The 20,649-nt window shown below is 47.6% G+C and overlaps 1 protein-coding gene across 1 annotated transcript in view; it reads right to left on the bottom strand.

Moving 5' to 3' along the window:
- Positions 1-20,649, bottom strand: part of MERTK (MER proto-oncogene, tyrosine kinase) — a 133,600-nt gene that overhangs the window by 33,667 nt on the left and 79,284 nt on the right. Inside the window, 5 exon segments of the mRNA XM_038765628.1 lie at positions 37-122; positions 2,243-2,396; positions 3,499-3,649; positions 9,556-9,701; positions 12,812-12,995. Coding sequence (XP_038621556.1) covers positions 37-122; positions 2,243-2,396; positions 3,499-3,649; positions 9,556-9,701; positions 12,812-12,995 — 721 coding nt within the window.

The raw sequence follows: 20,649 nt of genomic DNA, 5'->3' as shown, positions 1-20,649 counted from the left end.
CCACCCACCCTCCCCGAAGGGAAGGCGATCACTTACAGGTGAGTTCGATAACTCTCCGACTGAATGACTTCTTGGCTTTGTAATTCACTACCAGTTCCGAATCCTCCTCACTGAAGGCGTTCCTAAAATGAAAAGAAAAACAAAAAAAAACCCCACCCCAAAGTCCCTTGTGATTCATTTTGTAAAATGATGCCTCACAAAGTGGTAATGCAAAAGAATCGAACTATATCTCCTTGCTTTGATGCCTCAGAAAATACATCTTTCCACCAAGTACAAACGTCAGCAAGGCTTAATGAAAAGAGCACAGGCCTAGGAGTGAGAAGGCCGTGGGTTCTAATCCTGACCTCACCATTTGTCTGTTGTGTGGCCTTGGGCAAGTCACTGCACTTCTCTGGGCCTCAGTTACCTCATCTGTTAAATGGGGATTAAGACAGTGAGACCCAAGCAGGACAGGGATTGTGCCCAGCCCACTTTCCTTGTATTCATTCAATCGTATTTATTGAGCGCTTACTGTGTGCAGAGCACTCTACTAAGCGCGTATCCAGCCCAGCGCTTAGTACTGCACCTGGTAAACAGTAAGCGCTTAACAAATACAATTATTATTATTATTTTGTCATTCCATTCAATTGATCCTTTCCTATCAGTTGCGGGCCTGGGACTAAAATACTATAAGGAACATTCAGTCTTAAGGCCCAGACTGAGCCCCGTTTTTCCTCTCCTCCTCCCCATCCCCCCGCCCTATCTCCTTCCCCTCCCCACAGCACCTGTATATATATTTGTACAAATTTATTACTCTATTTATTTTACTTGTAAATATTGACTATTCTATTTATTTTGTTAATGATGTGTCTCTAGCTTTATTTTTATTTATTCTGGTGACTTGACACCTGTCCACATGTTTTGTTTTTTTTAGACTGTGAGCCCACTGCTGGGTAGGGACTGTCTCTTTGTGTTGCCAACTTGTACTTCCCAAGCGCTTAGTACAGTGCTCTGCACACAGTAAGCACTCAATAAATACGATTGATTGATTGATTGATTGTCTCCCCCTTCTAGACTGTGAGCCCGTTGTTGGGTAGGGACCGTCTCTATATGTTGCCGACTTCCCAAGCGCTTAGTCCAGTGCTCTGCACACGGTAAGCGCTCAATAAATATGACTGAATGAATGAATGAAGGGCTGACGCTCTGGAAGCCATTGCCGAATTATACTTTCCAAGCACTTAGTCCAGTGCTCTGCACACAGTAAGCGCTCAATCAATACGACAGCGAATGAAGGGAAGGTCACGACAGTGAATGAATGGAAGGTCACGACAGTGAATGAGTGGAAGGTCACGGCAGTGAATGAATGGAAGGTCAGGAAGAAACAAACCCTTCACCGGGGAGTTGCTGTCTTATAGATGCCCAAGTTCACTCGAGTCTCCACGCTCGACTCACTCCCGTGCCTCTGCTGCCCAGCACGGGGGAGTTTTGACTCGCAGCAGATTTCCTGCCACTCGCCAACACTGCCCAACTGGGAACGGAATCAATCAATCAATCAATCAATCAATCAATCGTATTTATTGAGCGCTTACTATGTGCAGAGCACTGTACTAAGCGCTTGGGAAGTACAAATTGGCATCACATAGAGACAGTCCCTACCCAACAGTGGGCTCACAGTCTAAAAGGGGGAGACAGAGAACAGAACCAAACATACCAACAAAATAAAATAAGTAGGATAGAAATGTACAAGTAAAATAAATAAATAAATAAATAAATAGAGTAATAAATATGTACAACCATATATACATATATACAGGTGCTGTGGGGAAGGGAAGGAGGTAAGACGGGGGATGGAGAGGGGGACGAGGGGGAGAGGAAAGAAGGGGCTCAGTCTGGGAAGGCCTCCTGGAGGAGGTGATCTCTCAGCAGGGCCTTGAAGGGAGGAAGAGAGCTAGCTTGGCGGATGGGCAGAGGGAGGGCATTCCAGGCCCGGGGGATGACGTGGGCCGGGGGTCGATGGCGGGACTGGCGAGAGCGAGGTACAGTGAGGAGATTAGTGGTGGAGGAGCAGAGGGTGCGGGCTGGGCAGTAGAAGGAGAGAAGGGAGGTGAGGTAGGAGGGGGCGAGGTGATGGACAGCCTTGAAGCCCAGGGTGAGGAGTTTCTGCCTGATGCGCAGATTGATCGGTAGCCATTGGAGGTTTTTGAGGAGGGGAGAGAATGGGTAGGCCTCCGCTTGACTCTCCCTCCCGTAGCCGTTGGCTTACCCAAATCTCGTTTCCTGCGCTCTCCTCCTAATAGCCACAGTGAGGTACAGAACCAGCCCAATCAGCGTCACTCCACAGAGGCACGCGAGGACGATCACCACAGGATCCGAGTTTCCGGGGGCCGGGGTCGACGACGGGGCGGAGTTGGCGAAACCTGGAGAAATGTACGTTGAAGCCAAGTAAGGAGAAGCAGAAGCAGCGTGTCTCGGTGGAAAGAGCCTGGGCATGGGAGCCAGAGGGCATGGGTTCTAATCCTGCTTCCACCACTTATCAGCTGTAGGATTTTGGGTAAGTCACTTCACTTCTCTGAGCCGCAGTTCCCTCATCTGTAAATTGGGGATGAAGACTGTGAGCTCCCCGTGGGACAACCTGATAACCTTGTAACCTCCTGAGCGCTTAGAACAGTGCTTTGCACATAGTAAGTGCTTAATAAATGCCATCATTATCATTATTATTATTCTCTGTGCCTCAGTTACCTCATCTGTAAAATGGGGATGAAGACTGTGAGCCCCAGGTGGGACAACCTGATCACCTTGTAACCTCCCGAGTGCTTAGAACAGTGCTTTGCACATAGTAAGTGCTTAATAAATGCCATCATTATTATTCTCTGTGCCTCAGTTACCTCATCTGTAAAATGGGGATGAAGACTGTGAGCCCCAGGTGGGACAATCTGATCACCGCGTATCCTCCCCAGTGCTTAGAACAGTGCTTTGCACATAGTTAAGTGCTTAACAAATGCCATCATTATTATAATGGTATTTGTTAAGCACGTATAATAACAACAACAATAATGATGATAATAATAATTGTGATATTTGTTAAGCACTTACTATCCTCCCCAGCACTTAGAACAGTGCTTTGCACATAGTAAGCGCTTAACAAATGCCATCATTATTATAACGGTATTTGTTAAGCACGTATAATAACAACAACAGTAATGATGATTATAATAATTGTGATATTTGTTAAGCACTTACTATGTGCTGAACACTGCAGTAAACCCTGGGTTAGACACAAGATCAACAGGTCCCACCTGGGGCTCACCAACTGAGTTGAAGGGAGAACAGGTACTGAATCCCATGTTGCAGATGAGGGAACTGAGGCTCGGAGAAGTAAAGTGACTTGCCCAAAGTCACACGGCAGATAAGTTGTGGAGCTGGGATTAGAACCCACGTCCTCTGACACCCAGGCTCGGGCTCTCATCACTAGGCCAAGGACGGCCTTTTCTTCGCCACGAACGGGGGTCTCGGGCTCACCGACTCCCGGAATGAAGAATTCCACGGGGTCACTGAGGGGTCCCGTGCCGCCGCTTGTCACGGCTGCCACTCGGACGGTGACTGTGGCGTTGGTGGCCTCGATGGGAATGAACGCCCAACTGGAATTCCGGTGGTCTTCCGAGCAGCGGTCCTGATGGAAATGGGGGACACGTTCATTTAGTCCCGGGGCAGCAGGAGGGAGCAAGTTGGAGTTTCGTCCTATTTTCCTGCCCATAAAAAAGACTCCTTTGGCTAGCTAGGAGAATGAACTATTCCTCTTCAATCATCCAATCGATCAATCGCATTTATTGAGGGCTCACTGTGTGCAGAGCACTGTGTTGACAATGACAGTTGTGGTATGTGTTAAGCCCTTCCTTTGCGTGCACACAATAAATATGATTGATTGAGTGAGGTGTGAGGAATCCAGGTGCGACTGCTGTGGTGACAGGGCTTACCCTATCTGAGTTCCTTTCAATAGTTGTTGTTTTTTTTTCCCCCGCTTGCATAATTGTGCAGTTGTGACTCAGCTGGCCAGAGTGTTTATAAGCCATTCCAGCACCCAGTGGGAGGAAGGCCAGACTCGGGCTGGCGGCGATGTGACAATGAGTCACAGGAATCGGGTACAAAGATGGCAGATTCAATAAGCCATCAAATGCAACAGGCTCCGGCATTTTTCCTCCTCCTCCCCTCTTCATTTTTTTTTTTTTTAATACGGCATTTGTGAAGCACTATCTATGTGCCAGGCATTGGGAAGCAGGACGGCCTAATGGACAGACCCCAGGCCTGGAGTCAGAAGGACCTGGGTTCTATTCCTGGCTCTGCCACTTGTCTGCTGGGTGACCTTGGGCAAGTTACCTCGCTTCTCTGGGCCTCAGTTCCCTCATCTGGAAAATGGGGATGAAGACTGTGAGCCCCACGTGGGACAACCTGATCACCTTGGAACCTGTAACCTTGTAAACTCCTTGTAACCTTGTAACCTCCCCAGCACTTAGAACACTTTGCACATAGTAAGCGCTTAACAAATACCATCATCATCATTATTATTGGTGGCGAAGAAAGGAAGAGGGTGAGCAAAAAATAGTGAAGGAAACTCGGCTCCACCAACTGTCAGCCGTGTGACTTTGGGCGAGTCATTTCACTTCTCTGGGCCTCAGTTCCCTCATCTGTAAAATGGGGATGAAGGCTGTGAGCCCCACGTGGGACAATCTGATCACCTTGTATCCCCCCTCAACGCTTAGAACAATGCTTTGCACATAGTAAGCGCTTAGCAAATGCCATTATTACTATTATTGGTGGCAAAGAAAAGAATAGGGTGAGCAAAAGATGGTGAAGAAAACAGGCCCAGAATCAGTCCTCCCACATATCGGCGTTCCAACTCGGGAAAACAGGTCTCTCTATGCAAGACCATCCATGTGTTGTGTACTAGTTGCACCCCAATCTCACAGCCCCTTCACCCAAACCCAGCCTGTTCCTCTCCTGGACATGATCGGCCCCTTCTCTGCCTCACCATGTGGTGGGAAATACTACTGAGAAGCAGTGTGGCCTAGCGGATAGCACGTGGGCCTGGGAGTTAGAAGGACCTGGGTTCTAATCCCACTTCCATCACATGGATACTCTGCAACCTTAGGCAAGTCGCTTCACTTCTCTGGGCCTCAGTTACCTCATCTGTAAAATGAGGGTAAAGAGGGCGAGCCCCATGTCAGACCCGGACTGTATCCAACCTGATTAATTCATATCTACTCCAGCGCTTAGAACAGTGCTTGGCACATAGTCAGAGCTAAACAAGTACCATAAATATCTATTATTTCTACTACTGCTACTATTACTAGTATTTGTTAAGCGCTTATTATGTGGCAGACACTGCTCTAAGGACTGGGAACTGTTCTAAGCGCTGTACCAAGACAACACGGGCTTGGGACGACCTGGGTTCTAATCCTGGTTCTGCCACTTGCCTGTTGCATAATTTTGGGCAAGTCACTTCACTTCTCTGTGTTTCAGTGAACTAATCTGTCAAATGGGGATTAAGATTGTGAGTTCCATGGACATGGGAAAAGGATGAGGAGGAGGAGAAGGAGGAGGAGGAGGAGGAGAAAAAAAAGGAGGAGGAGGAGAAGAAAAAGGAGGAGGAGGAGAAGGAGAAGGAGAAGGAGGAGGAGGAGGAGGAGAAGTAGGAGGAGAAGGAGGAGAAAGAAAGAGGAGGAGGAGAAGAAGAAAAAGAATGAGGAGAAGGAGAAGAAGAAAAAGAATGAGGAGAAGGAGGAGAAGATGATGGAGAAGAAGAAGAAGTAGAAGAAGGAGGAGAAGAAGAAGAATGAGGAGAAGGAGGAGGAGGAGGAGAAGAAGAAGAAGAAAGAAGAAGAAGAAGAAGAAGAAGAAGAAGAAGAAGAAGAAGAAGAAGAAGAAGAAGGAGAAGGATGAGAAGGGGAAGGAGGAGGAGAAGGAGGAGGAGAAGGAGGAGAAAGAAAGAGAAGGAGGAGGAGAAGAAAAAGAATGAGGAGAAGGAGGAGAAGAAGAAGGAGAAGAAGAAGAAGGAGGAGGAGGAGGAGGAGGAGGAGGAGGAGAAGGAGAAGGAGAAGGAGGAGGAGGAGGAGAAGGAGAAGGAGAAGGAGAAGGAGAAGGAGGAGGAGGAGGAGGAGGAGGAGGAGAAGAAGAAGAAGAAGAAGAAGAAGAAGAAGAAGAAGAAGAAGAAGAAGAAGAAGAAGAAGAAGAAGAAGAAGAAGAAGAAGAAGAAGAAGAAGAAGAAGAAGAAGAAGAAGAAGAAGAAGAAGAAGAAGAAGAAGAAGAAGAAGAAGAAGAAGAAGGAGAAGGAGAAGGAGAAGGAGACAAAGAAGATGAGGAAGTTGAAGGGGAGTTATTTGTTAAGCACTTACTCTGGGTCAAACAGTGTACTAAGCATTGGGGTGGACTGTCTCCAACCTGATTCTCCTCTATCAACCTCAGCACTTAGTAAGTGCTTAACAGGTACCATAAAAACCAAAACAGAAAAAAAACAGGGAACTGAAAGGCTCTAGAGAGCCAAAACAGAATCAGTATCTCTAAGCTTGCCTCCAGAGAGACAGCCAGGCCCTAATCAACTGAAGTTTCTTAGCACCCCAAGATTGCCCCATAGGCCAGGAATTGAAGTCTGTTTTCACAATTGGTTTCTTTTTTAAAAGGAACGAAAAGTACAGTTAACTTTCAACTTCACAGAAACGGGGGGTTGGGGTGGGGGGATGGTGACAGTGGGAAAAACTGAAATCCACAGACCATCCAAAGAAATCACATTTTTTGGGCCTTTTTCTAGGTGCCTCTTCCATTAAAGCCTTGATCAGAACTGCTACCAAACAGGAATTTCATCTCCTCTCATACATTCAGCTCCAATTCTGGTGGTGATGGAGCCTCCTCACTCATTCATTCATTCGTATTTATTGAGTGCTTACTGTGTGCAGAGCACTGTACTAAGCATTTGGGAGAGTACAACATAACAATAAACGGACACATTTCCTGCCCACGGCGAGCTTACACAGGCAGAGATTGTGTCTACGACTGCTCTGCACACAGTAAGCGCTGGATAAATACCATTTATCGATAAATACCATTGATTGATTGATTTCCATGCTAATTAATCTAGCTCCACACCTAGAGGAAAGTCGAGAGTTTCTAGAGCAAGTTTCCATAGGTGTCTATCGCACGTCTGGTGCCCACAGGTAATTGCAGGGGAGAATTTGGGGGAAGGAGAAGGGGGCTGTCAAGGTGAGGAAAAAGTCTTTTAGGAAGAGTAGGTGCCAAGCATTAAGTGTGTGTTGGGGCAGGGCAGGGGGAGATGGTCAAACATTTAAGTCTGTGACCACTCTGCTCTGCACACAGTACGTGCTCAACAAATAGACTGATATTTATTGAACACTTACCAGGTGCAGAGAGCATAGGGAGAGCATAATGCGGCAGAATTAGCAGACTCGTTCCCTGCCCACAACGAGACAGTCTAGAGGGGGAGACAGGTGCTTAGTACAGCATTTTGCATGCAGTAAGTGCTTAATAAATATGATTAAGTGAATAAAGATATGTACATAAGTGCTACAGGGCTGACAGGGGCCGGGCGGGGGGAAGGGGGTGAAACTAGCAAATGCTAAAAGAGTCCAGGGATTCATACAGAAGGACCCAGGGACCAAGTTTGACCAAGCTGGAGTTCCCCGAGTAGGCGGAGATGAGCCGGGCTAACTGTCCGGAAAGTTCACGGACACAGCTGACCCCAGAAGAACCACTTACAGGGAAGCGCGAGAGCTTGGGTGGTAAGGCTACCAACAGGCTTTGGAGCCGCTATGAATCTGGCATTTGGTATGACATCCGATGGACAATTAAAACTAATGTGAATGCCAATTCTTCAGAAAAGTACTACTAATAATTAATAATAATTGTGGCATTTGTTCAGCGCTTACTAGGTGCCAAGCATTGTTCTAAGCATTGGGCTAGATCTAGCACAGGCTAGCTAATCAGGTTGGACTCAGTCCCTGTCCCACATGGGGCTCAAGGTCTTCATCCCCATTTTCCAGATGAGGCCCAGAGAAGTGACTTGCCCAGGGTCACACGGCAGACATGTGGCAGGGCTGGGATTAGAACCCAGGTCCTTCTGACTCAAAGGCCCGGGCTCTACCCACTAGGCCATGCAGCTTCACAAGGAACTTACACGAGCGAGATACCAGAAAGAATGTGCTGCCTTGCATGCTCTTCCCTGGCATTTAGTTCAGTGCTCTACATGGGGAAGGCCCTTCTAAATACTCGGGGATGAATGATGGACTTGGTGCCAGCGAGGTCTTGAGAGGAGATTTTCACCAGGTCAAGAGGTAGGACAATAGCAGTTTATCAAATACCATTTTAAAAAAAGGCAAAGAGGCAAAAGAGAAAGCAGTGCTACGCCTGGCAAACATTGAATAAGAAGAAGAAGAGAGGAGGGAAGAGAGAGGAGGGAGGAGGGAGGAGGGGAAGGAGGAGGAGAAGAGGAAAAAGAACGAGAAGGAGAAAAAGAAGAAGGAGGAGGAGGAAGAGGAGGAGAAGAAGAAGAAGATGAAGAAGAAGGAGGAGGCGGAGGAGAAGAAGAAGAAGGAGAAGAAGAAGAAGGAGGAGGAGAAGGAGGAAGAGGAGGAGGAGGAGGAGAAAAAGAAGGAGTAGAAGGAGGAAGAGGAGGAGGAGAAGAAGGAGGAGGAGGAGAAAGAAGGAAGAGGAGGAGAAAGAAGTAAGAGGAGGAGAAAAATGAGGAGAAGGAGAGGAGGAGAAGAAGAAAAAGGAGGAGGAGGAGAAGGAGGGGGAGGAGGAGAAGAAGGAGGAGGAGGAGGAGAAAAGGAGAAGAAGAAGGAGAAGAAGAAGAAAAAGGAGGAGAAGGAGAAGGAGGAGCAGAAGAAGGAGAAAGAAGGAGAAAAAGGAGGAGAAGAAGAAGGAGGAGGAGGAGAAGAAGGAGAAGAAGGAGAAGGAGTGGAACGAGACAAAGAAGATGAGGAAGTTGAAGGAGGGTATGTGTTAAGCACTTAATCTGGGTCAAACAGTGTGCTAAGCACTGGGGTAGTTACAAGATAATCAGGTGGAACCCGGACCCCTGTCCCAACAGGGCAGGGGCCATCTCTTATGTGCGTAATGTGACTGAGGCTGTTGGCCCTGCCTTGGCCTTGTCAATCACACACATGCTCATGGGTGAATTTTGCCTTCAGTGCTGCTTTCTTCCAATGCCAAGGGCAACTCTATATCAGCCAGAACACCGTACTAAGCGATTGGGAGAGGAATACGATAGAATAGGTAGACACAAACCCTGCCTGGAAGGAGCTTACGCTGCTCTCGTACCAACTCTGACTCACTGGAAGGACCAAACCCGCTCCCACAGAGAAACCAGCTAAACCCTCCAGAACAGCTGTGTTGTAAGAGAGGACCAAACCATTTCTTCACTGTACGCTCATTGTGTTACATTGTATTCTCCCAAGCACTTAGTACAGTGCTTGGCACACAGTAAGCGGCCAATAAATATGACTGACTGACTGAATGAAAGAATGAATTTCTGGGCCAAGACGACTCGGCGTTCAGACTCACGCTGACCTCTGGCTCTCGCCAGCAATGGACGATGAAGAAGCCCAACAGGGCTCCTTCGCGCTGCTTGATTGGAGGTGTCAACCATCTGACTTCCAGGGAATTGCTGGATTCGTTCAAATGTATGGACACATTCGAAGGGGCGGCCGACGGGGCTGGAAAAGAAACAGAGAGAAAAGGCTGAAGCTCTACGGAGAAATGATCTCACATGACTTTTCGACAACTGTGGTATTTGTTAAGCGCTTACGACGTGCCAGGCACCTCATTAAGCGCTGATGGAGATATAAGCAGATCAGGTTGGACACAGTCCCTGTCCCACAGGAGGCTCACAGTCTTAATCCCCATTTTGCAGATGAGGTAACTGAGGCACAGAGAAGTGAAGTGACTTGCCTACGGTCACACAGCTGACAAGTGGTGGAGCCGGGATTACTATGTGCCAAGCACTCTTCTAAACACTGGGGTAGATACAAGGTTAGCAGGTTGTCCCACGTGGGGCTCGCAGTCTTAATCCACATTTTCCAGATGAGGTAACTGTGGCACAGAGAAGAAGTGACTTGCCTACAGTCACACAGCAGACAAGTGGTGGAGCAGGGATTAGAAGCCAGGTCCTTCTGACTCTGAGGCCCGTGCTCTCTCCATTAGGCCACACTGCTTCTCTAGGTTCTCTCTAGGAGCTCAGAGGAGGCTGCTCTCAGTGGCGGCTCTCCCTAGCTGTGAAACCGGACAACCAGCCCCGGGGTGGTAGAGTTGGGATTCCTGATCATAGAGGTGAAAGAATGAATGACACAAACTGAGGAACTGAGGCCCAGAAAAGTGAAGTGAATTGCCCAAGGTCACCCGGGACAACTCTCTGGACGACGAGGTGAATAATCGGAAGCCCCATCTGGCGGGCCGTGATAATGGGCGCGGTCCTGGCTACCGTTCTGGGTTTGACACGGCCAAGTCAGAGGCGAAGGCAAAACAAGTTCTGAGTGTCTCAGCTGAGCCCGCCGAGTCAGCTTAGACACTCAGGACTTGTTTGCGTCTGAGTCCCGCCATCCTTTCTGTCCCCATCGGATCAGAATAAAAGAAACTGAACTAGGAAGAAACAACCACAAAACCCAGAAAAAAACAAAGCCGACTGAGCTTGCGGTGCCCCAGTTTCCCTATCTGGAATTGGGCGTGATGACTCAGGGTTGGCTGTCTGCCTCCCTGCGGCTGGGTTTACTGAGCTCCTCACCCGGAAAAGACTTAGGCACCTTACCAAGGCTCCCCGTCTCATATCTCTTCCTCGATTTGATTTCATTCAGCTTTTCCTCCCGGCTCCACCACTCATCTGCTGTGGGACCTCAGGCGAGCCACTTCACTTCTCTGGGCCTCAGTTCCCTCGTCTGCCAAATGGGGATTAAGACTGTGAGCCCCATGTGGGACAGGGACTGTTCCAACCTGATTAGGTGGCCCAGTGGCTAGAGCACAGGCCTGGGCGTCAGAAGGACCGGGGTTCTAATGCTGGCTATGCCAATTGGTGCTTAAGCAAGTCACTTCACTTCTCAGTGCCTCAGTTTCCTCATCTGTAAAATGGGAGTTAAGCCTGTGAACCCCATGTGGGACAGGGACTGTCTCCAATCATTCATTCATTCGTATTTATTGAGCGCTTACTGTGTTCAGAGCACTGTACTAAGCGTTTGGGAAGTACAAGTTAGCAACATATAGGGACGGCCCCTACCCAACAGCGGGCTCACAGTCTGACGTGCTTGTATTCCTCCCAGCGCTTATTTCAGTGCCTAGCACATAGGAAGTGCTTAATGAATACCACAATTATTATTATTATCATTACTTTGTATCTCCAGATTGTGAGCTCATTTGTTGTTGTACTTTACTCTTCCAAAGGCTTAGTACAGTGCTTTGCACACAGTAAGCACTCAATAAATACAAATGAATTGAATTGAATCGAATAAAATCCACTTAGCACAGTGCCTGGCCCCAAATGCTTAATTTAACCTATCTCATTACTTGTACATATCTATTCTATTTATTTTATTTTATTTTGTTAATATGTTTTGTTTTGTTCTCTGTCTCCCCCTTCTAGACTGTGAGCCCACTGTTGGGTAGGGACCGTCTCTATATGTTGCCAACTTGTACTTCCCAAGCACTTAGTACAGTGCTCTGCACACAGTAAGTGCTCAATAAATACGATTGATTGATTGATTGATTGAAACACAACAACAAACATCTTAGCCAAGGTCAGACCGGCTCCTGGGAAACTGGGGAAACTCCTCTAGCGACAGGGCTGATCTGGACTGTGTTGATCTCAATCACGCTAAGGGGAATCTTGCTTTCTCTGAGCCCTGAGACATCAAATAGCTACTCAGCATCGGGAAAATCAATCAGTGGTATTTACTGAGCACTTACTGTGTGCAGTGCAATGTACTGAGCATTTGGGAGAATGCAATACAATACAATTGGTAGTCATGATCCCTGCCCTCAAGGAGCTTACCATTTAGTATCAAGCAAAAGCTCCTCACTCTTGGCTTCAGAGCTCTCCATCCCCTCACCCCCTCCTACCTCACCTCCCTTCTCTCCTTCTCCAGCCCAGCCCTCACCCTCCGCTCCTCTGCCACCGCTCACCTCCTCACTGGGCCTCGTTCTCGCCCGTCCCGCCGTCGACCCCTGGCCCACATCCTACCTCTGGCCTGGAATCCCCTCCCTCCTCGCATTTGCCAAACTAGCACACTTCCCCCCTTCAGAGCCCTACTGAAAGCTCACCTCCTCCAGGAGGTCTTCCCAGACTAAGCCCCTCTTTTCCTCAGCTCCCCGTCTCCTCCCCATCGCCCCGACTTGTTCCATTTCCTCTACCCCCCTTCCCCGCCCCACAGCACTTGTGTATATATGTACATATTTATAATTATAATTCTATTTATTTTTCTTAATGATGTGTATACATCTATAACTCTTTTTATTTATAATGATGCTACTGATGCCTGCTTGCTCATTTTGATGTCCCCCTTCTAGACTGTGAGCCCGTTATGGGCAGGGAGTGTCTCTGTTTGTTAATGAACTGTACTTCCTAAGAGCTTAGTACAGTGCTCTGCATACAGTAAGCACTCAATAAATCTGATTGATTGAATGATTGAATGAATTTAGTAAGCCATGTGACATTCATAATGAAGATGATATTCATTCGGTGCTTACAAGGTGCCAGACTGCGGGGTAGATAATCAGACCGGTCACAGTCCCTTCCAACAAGGACCTCAAAGTCCAAGAGCTCGACTAGTTCACTCATTACCTCCTTCCGTGGTACTGGCCACAATCCAGTCGCTCACTGCCGACCAGCCGACTTCATTCGTGCAAGAAATACCAATGTTATAGTTAGCCAGAGCCTGCAGCTGTTCGATTCGGTACAGATGTGGGGAGGCGGAGGTGGTAAACATCATGACTGATGCATTATTCAGTGGCTCTGCTTCCTTAACCTTAAACGAAAAGACAAAAGTAAGGCCAGGACAAATCATCTGATTGACTGGAACTTCAGATTCGGCTTACCTCGAAAACATATATAGGAAGCAAGCCCTTTCCTCCTAGTAAATGCGGCTCCTTCCATCGCTGCCAATTTGGGTGACTCACCCTTTCTGAGCGAACAGCAGTTACCCCAGAGAGGAGGACCCTCCCTGCTTCCCAAACTGTGTATAAGGGCCCGGGTCATCCGGGGACATGTCTGCTTTGGTGAAATAGTCCTTAATAATAATAATAATGATTGCATTTATTAAGCACTTACTATGTGCAAAGCACTGTTCTAAGGACTGGGGAGGTAACAAGGTGATCAGCTTGTCCCACGGGGGGCTCACAGTCTTAATCCCCATTTTACAGATGAGGTAACTGAGGCACAGGGAAGCTGAGTGACTTGCCCAAAGTCACACAGCTGACAGTTGGTGGAGGCAGGATTAGAACCCAGGACCTCTGGCTCCCAAGCCCAGGCTCTTTCCACTGAGCCACGCTGCTTCCCTAAGCTTTCGCTCTGTACAATGTTGTACTCTGTTGTATTATACTCTCCCAAGCGCTTAGTGCGGTGCTCTGCACACAGTAAGTAGCAGCGTGGCTTGGCGGAAAGATCCCGGGCTTTAGAGTCAAAGGTCATGGGTTCAAATCCCGGCTCTGCCAATTGTCAGCTATGTGACTTTGGGCAAGTCACTTAACTTCACTGCGCCTCAGTTACCTCATCTGCAACATGGGGATTAAGATTGTGAGCCCCCCGTGGGACAACCTGATCACCTTGTAGCCTCCCCAGCACTTAGAACAGTGCTTTGCACATAATAAGCGCTCAATAAATGCCATAAAAAAGTACTCAGTAAATACCGTGGATGATGAGATTAGCATCCAAGTTCTATGACTCCCAGTCTCACTTGTACTTCCCAAGCGCTTAGTACAGTGCTCTGCACACAGTAAGCGCTCAATAAATACGATTGAATGAATGAATGAATGATATGGAAGAGGACTCTTTCCCTTTTCCTTTTACACAATGTGAGCGTCGTAGACGTGGATGAGGAGAGCACAGAATTGTTGGTGTTGAATGCTATTTGTTGCTGAATTGTACTTTCCAAGCATTTAGTACAGTGCTCTGCACACGGTAAGCGCTCAAAAAATACAATTGAATGAATGCTGAGAATGTAGAGTGGTGCTCTAGTGTTTGGCGAAGGAGTGCGGTCTAGGGGAGAGAGCACAGGCCTGGGAGTTGGCGTTTTTATGGTATTTGTTAAGTGCTTACTATGTGTTGAGCATTGTTCCTAGTGCTGGGGTAGTAATAGTAATAATAATACTATTTGTTAAGCCTTTCTATGTGCCAAGCTCTGTACTAAGCACTGGGGGACATATAAGACAATCAGGATCCAACTGGGGATCACAGTCTAAGTAGGAGGGAGAACAGGTATAATAATAATAATGGCAATTATTATGCGCTTACTATGTGCAAGGCATCATTCTAAGCGCTGGGGAGTTTACAAGGTGATCAGGTTGTCCCACGTGGGGCTCACAGTCTTAATCCCCATTTTCCAGATGAGGGAACTGAAGCACAGAGAAGTGAAGCGACTTGCCCAAAGTCACACAGCTGACAAGTGGCGCAGCCGGGATTTGAACCGATGACCTCTGACTCCAAAGCCTGGGCTCTTTCCACTGAGCCACGGGGTATGGAATCCCTATTTTGCAGTTGAGAAAACTGAGGCATGGAGAAGTCAAGTGACTTGCCCAAGGTCACCCAGCTGGCCAGTGGCAGAGCCTGGATTAGAAACCAAGGCTACTCTGTTGAGAAGCAGCATGGCCTAGTGGTTAAAGCATGGGCCTAAGAGTCCGAAGGAGGAGGGTTTTAGTCCCCACTCGGCCACTTGTCGGCTGTTTGACCTTGGACAAGTCCTTTCACTTCTCTGTGCCTCAGTTACCTCGTCTGTAAAATGGGGATTGAGACTGAGGCAATTAAGTGAGTCGCATGAGGGACACGGACTGTGTCCAATGTGATTAGCTTGTATCTAGCCCAACGCTTAGAACAGTGCCTGGCACATAATAATAATAATATTAATAATGATGGCATTTGTTAAGTGCTTACTATGTGCAAATTCTAAGTGCTGGGGGGGGATACAAGGTGATTAGGTTGTCCCACGTAGGGCTCACAGTCTTCATCCCCATTTTACAGATGAGGTAACTGAGGCACAGAGAAGTGAAGTGACTCGCCCAAAGTCACACAGCAGACAAGTGGCGGAGTCGGGATTAGAACCCACGTGTAAGTGTATAACAAATGCCATTAAAAAAAGTAATAACTCAGACCCATGCCTTATCCACCACTAGTCCATGCTGCTTCTCAGCAGACTGGACTTGGGTTCTAATCATGACTCCCCCACTTGCCTACTGAATGACCTTGAGCAGGTCATTTACCTTCTCTGTGTCTTAACTTCCTCAGTGACCAAATGGAGATTAAATGATCTGTTCCGCCTCCTGCTTAGACTGTGAATCCCATTTGGGACAGGGACTATTTATGTTTGGATCTACCCCGGCGTTTAGTACACAGCAAGCGCTTAACAAATATCAGCATCATGATTATTCTTATCAGCAATCAAAGCCATCAGGACACATATTCTTTGGATTCCCATTGCCCTCCATACAGTAATAACAATTATTATTATAGTAATAATAATTACAGTGCTTGTTAAACACTTACTATGTGCCGAGTACTGTTCTGAGCACTGGGGTGGATACAAATAATCTGGTTGGACACCTTCCCTGTCCCATATGTCCCATATGTCCCATATGTTGCCAACTTGTACTTCCCAAGCACTTAGTACAGTGCTCTGCCCACAGGAAGCGCTCAATAAATACAACTGAATGAATGCTGAGAATGTAGAACGGTGCTCTAGTGTTTGGTGAAGGAGTTTGGTCTGGGGAGAGAGCGCAGGCCTCGGGAAAAAATGGCCCTAGGAAAAAATGAAAGCAAGCACGTTCTCCCACTCCTGGGAAATCCCTTGGGGAATTCTTTTTTTGTTTTCCTCCTTTAGAGGTGACCCAGCCCCAGAAGTTATATCAGAGGAAACCTCTCCGATCCCTCCGCTCCTGTTTCCGGAGGGCGTTGGTCACCGGGCCGGGGGTCAAACTCCCGGGGAGCGAGGGCAGCTCCGGAATCATCCACCTGCCCACGGAATCCGTGCCGGGGCGTGGAGATGGGGAGTTCAAAACAGAGTCAGAGGATGCAGTCCCTGGACGAGCCTCCTAATCTGGTCAGGGGAAAGGCCGGGGGGCACAACGAGAGGAAACAAGCGGGTGTGTCCCACCCAACATGTTTGTTTGAATATCATCCAGAAGTCTCATTATTAATAGTTTGAAGCCTAGGAGGGCAGTGACTCAATGCCACAAAACTTTCAAAAACGCACAGTCCTCCGAGCAAGCGAAGCCCCTACGACCTCAGCGGAGTTTGGGATTAGAACCCAGGTCCTCTGATTCCCAGTACTGGGCTCTTTTATTTCTATTAATGTCTGTCTCCCCCTCTAGACGGTAAGCTCATTCTGGGCAGGGAATGTGTCAGTTATTTTGTTATATGGTACTCTCCCAAGCACTTAGTACAGTGCTCTGCATGTAGTAATCACTTAGTAAATACAACTGATTGACAATTTGCTCCTTTTATTGACTTGCTCCCTTTATTCAACCCCCATCCCAGCCCCACAGCAATTATGTACATATATCTGTAATGTATTTATTTATTTCTATTAATGTCTGTCTCCCCCTCTAGACCGTAAGCTCATTGTGGGCAGGGAATGTGTCAGTTATTTTGTTATATGGTACTCTCCCAAGCACTTAGTACAGTGCTCTGCATGTAGTAATCACTTAATAAATACAACTGATTGACAATTTTCTCCTTTAACTGACTTGCTCCCTTTATTCAACCCCCATCCCAGCCCCACAGCAGTTATGTACATATATCTGTAATTCATTTATTTATTTCTATTAATGTCTGTCTCCCCCTCTAGACTGTAAGCTCATTGTGGGCGGGGAATGTGTCAGTTATTTTGTTATATGGTACTCTCCGAAGCACTTAGTACAGTGCTCTGCATGTAGTAATCATTTAATAAATACAACTGACTGACTATTTGCTCCTTTTATTGACTTGCTCCCTTTATTCAACCCCCATCCCAGCCCCACAGTGGTTATGTACATATATCTGTAATTTATTTATTTATTTCTATTAATATCTATCTCCCCCTCTAGACTGTAAGCTCTTTCTGTCTGTTATATTGTACTCTTTCAAACACTCAGTACAGTGCTCCGCACACATTAATCAGTCAATAAATATGATTGACTGACTGACTTTTCACTAGGCCGCTTCGGCTCTCTACGTGCTTCTATACACATCCTTGTATCCAGCCATTTTCCCAATCCGCAATCGATTTTAATGTTTGCCTCCCCCCGTAGACTGTAGACTTTTTTATAGTATTTGTTAAGGGCTTACTATGCGCCAGACACTGGGTTAGATACAAGATAATAGGGTTCATTCATTCATTCAATCGTATGTATTGAGCGCTTACTGTGTGCAGAGCACCGTGCTAAGCGCTCGGGGTTGGACACAGTCCTTGTCCCTGGTACGGCTCACGGTCTGAATCCCCATTTTACAGATGAGGAAACTGAGGCACATAGAAGTAAAGTGACTTGCCCAGACTCACACAGCAGACAAGCGGCGGAGCCGGGATTAGAACCCAGGTCCTCTGATTCCCAGGCCTGCGTTCTTTCCACTAAACCACACTGCTTCTTCTTTTAGGCAGAAGCTGTGCCTATGAACTATATTATTCTGTACTTCTCCGAGCACTTAATACAGAGCTCTGCACACAGTAAGCACTCAATCCATCAATGGGATTTATTAAGCGCTACGTGCAGAGCATTCATTCATTCAATCGTATTTGCGGAGCACTTTACGAAGCCCTTGGAAGAGTACAATACAACAGAGTTAGCTGACAAGTTCCCTGCCCTCGGTGAGCTTACAGCCTAGAGATGAGTTTACAGTTAATAATAATAATAATAATAATAATAATAATAATAATAATGACATTTATTAAGCACTTACTATGTGCCAAGCACTGTTCTAAGCACTGGGGAGGTTACAAGGTGATCAGGCTGTCCCACGGGGGGCTCACAGTCTTCATCCCCATTTACAGATGAGGTCACTGAGGCCCAGAAAAGCAAAGTGACTTGCCCAAAGTCACACCACTGACAAGTGGCGGAGCCGGGATTAGAACTCATGACCTCTGACTCCAAAGCCCGGGCTCTTTCCACTGAGCCACGCTGCCAGCGCTTAGAACAGTGCTTTGCACATAGTAAGTGCTTAAAAAATGCCATCATTATTAATAATAATGCTTCATTTTGAATCAGGGCAGGACACTTTGGGGTGGGGAGGGTGGAAGGGAAGCGAAGAAAGGGAGTATTTAGGGAAAAGGAACAGCACTCATTAAGGGCAGAGAGAAGCAGCGTGGCTCAGTGGAAAAGAGCCCGGGCTTTGGAGTCAGAGGTCATGGGTTCAAATCCCGGCTCCGCCAATTGTCAGCTGTGTGACTTTGGGCCAGTCACTTAACTTCTCTGGGCCTCAGGTCCCTCATCTGCAAAATGAGGATTAAGACTGTGAGCCCCACATGGGACAACCTGATCACCTTGTATCTTCCCCAGCGCTTAGAACAGTGCTTTGCACATAGTAAGCGCTTAATAAATGCCATTAAAAAAAAAAGGGCTGCTCTAACCATTGAGCTAGACAATCAATGTCAGATGGAAAGGAAGAGGGAGGAAGGGAACCAAGGTTAAGCAGAAACACAAATTCACTCTGGTCCAGCAGAGTCAAACCCTCCCAAGGACACGCCCATCAGACCCTGCTGCCGCCCGGGGAAGGCCTAATTATTAATTATCATTATTAATGATAATGGCATTTATTAAGTGCTTACTACGTGCAAAGCACTGTTCTGAATTAATAAATACCATGGATTAATTGACAACAGACTCGTCTGTCAGGGGCCAGATCAAATGTCATGGAGTCATTAGGGCAGGGCCGAGGGGGACGGCTCAATGAGGGAATGGAGGAGGGATCTGGGGGTCCGCACCAGAGTTGTCATCCTGTCCCCCCAACTCGAGACGGAGCCGCCGATGGCTTAGGGAGTTCCCACGTGTCCTTGGGGGATTTGGTCTCCATCCTGTCAGGGTCAGCTCACCTCACTCATTTTGTTGGTCACCTGCCTGACACCCAGAATGACCAGGAAAGAGAACGTCATGTTCTTTAAGGGCCCAGAAATCGGTCCATTCCAATCTGGAATCCCCAGAAATCCCATCGGCAGAGGGGTTACGCCTGCTTTTGGGACAGGGGAATCCTGGTGTCACTCCCTCCAAACCAGCACTCACCTTTCCCCCAACCCCCTCATTACTGCACCCCTTTATTCACCTAGGCTTCCCCTTTACACAAAGTGGGACTGTTTTAACCGAGCTGGGCAGGGCAGGGAAAGGGGGAAGGGGCTGTGCTTTGGAACAGTTGCACATTGCTCTGTACACAGTAAGCGCTCAATAAACACGATTGAATGAATGAATGAGGACATTGTCTAGCTCAATGGTTAGAGCAGCCCTTAATGAGCGCTGTTCCTTTTCCCTAAATACTCCCTTTCTTCCCTTCCCTTCCCCCCTCCCCACCCCAAAGTGTCCTGCCCTGATTCAAAATGAAGTCAGGCAAGAATCAGAACAGTGCTTTGCGCTTAACAAATGCCATCATTATTTATTATTAATTAGGACACCTGGCTGTTGAAATCCAGAGGAGAGCTAGGGTTGCTAGGATGTGTGTTTGTCACCTTTCCAACCAAACTGTCTTAATGGGTGGATTAACAGATGGAAAGGAAGAGGGAGGAAGGGAACCAAGGTTAAGCAGAAACACAAATTCACTCTGGTCCAGCAGAGTCAAACCCTCCCAAGGACACAGGACACCGAGATGCCCATCAGACCCTGCTGCAGCCCGGGGAAGGTCTAAACCATCAGTGGCCATGTGAGCCGTCAACACTCGCCTTATTCCCGGTGTCCAGGGCCCAGCCACGTGATAGCCTCCTCTGGACCGCCGGGAATCCCGCCGGCCCCCGCTCCAGTCCGGGGAAGGCCTCGACTGGCAGTAACCGTGCGAGCCATCCACGCTCCCCTTACTCCCAGCCTCCAGGACCCAGATGTATGAGAATAACGTCGCTCCCCTCCTGTGGTCCACTGGGATTCACATCAACCCCTTCTCCAGTCTGGAAAGAAGTCGACCAACGGCAGCATGAAGTCAACTTTTAGAATGTCGAGCCCATCATCACAGGCATCACAGCTGTGACTTCTGATCATAAAAGGGCCACTGCTCCTTTCATGTCTGTTGCCGTCCTTGTCTTCTAGATTTGCTCTCTTTTCTTACGTAAGGGTTGCCGACCTCCCTCTGTTCTTAGACTGCGAGCCCCTCGGCGGGGGTCAGGGATCATGTCCGTGGATTTCTTTCCCAGCCCTTAGTACGTTGCTTTGCACACAGTAAGCGCTTAATAAATGCTATTAATAATCATATTAATAATAGTGCTTTTTATGTGCCGGGCACTTTAGTAAGAGCTGGGGTGGTTA

The sequence above is a fragment of the Tachyglossus aculeatus genome, chromosome 23, assembly GCF_015852505.1.
Source record: "Tachyglossus aculeatus isolate mTacAcu1 chromosome 23, mTacAcu1.pri, whole genome shotgun sequence".
Lineage (NCBI taxonomy): Eukaryota > Metazoa > Chordata > Mammalia > Monotremata > Tachyglossidae > Tachyglossus > Tachyglossus aculeatus.
This window is presented reverse-complemented; position numbering and strand designations above follow the sequence as displayed.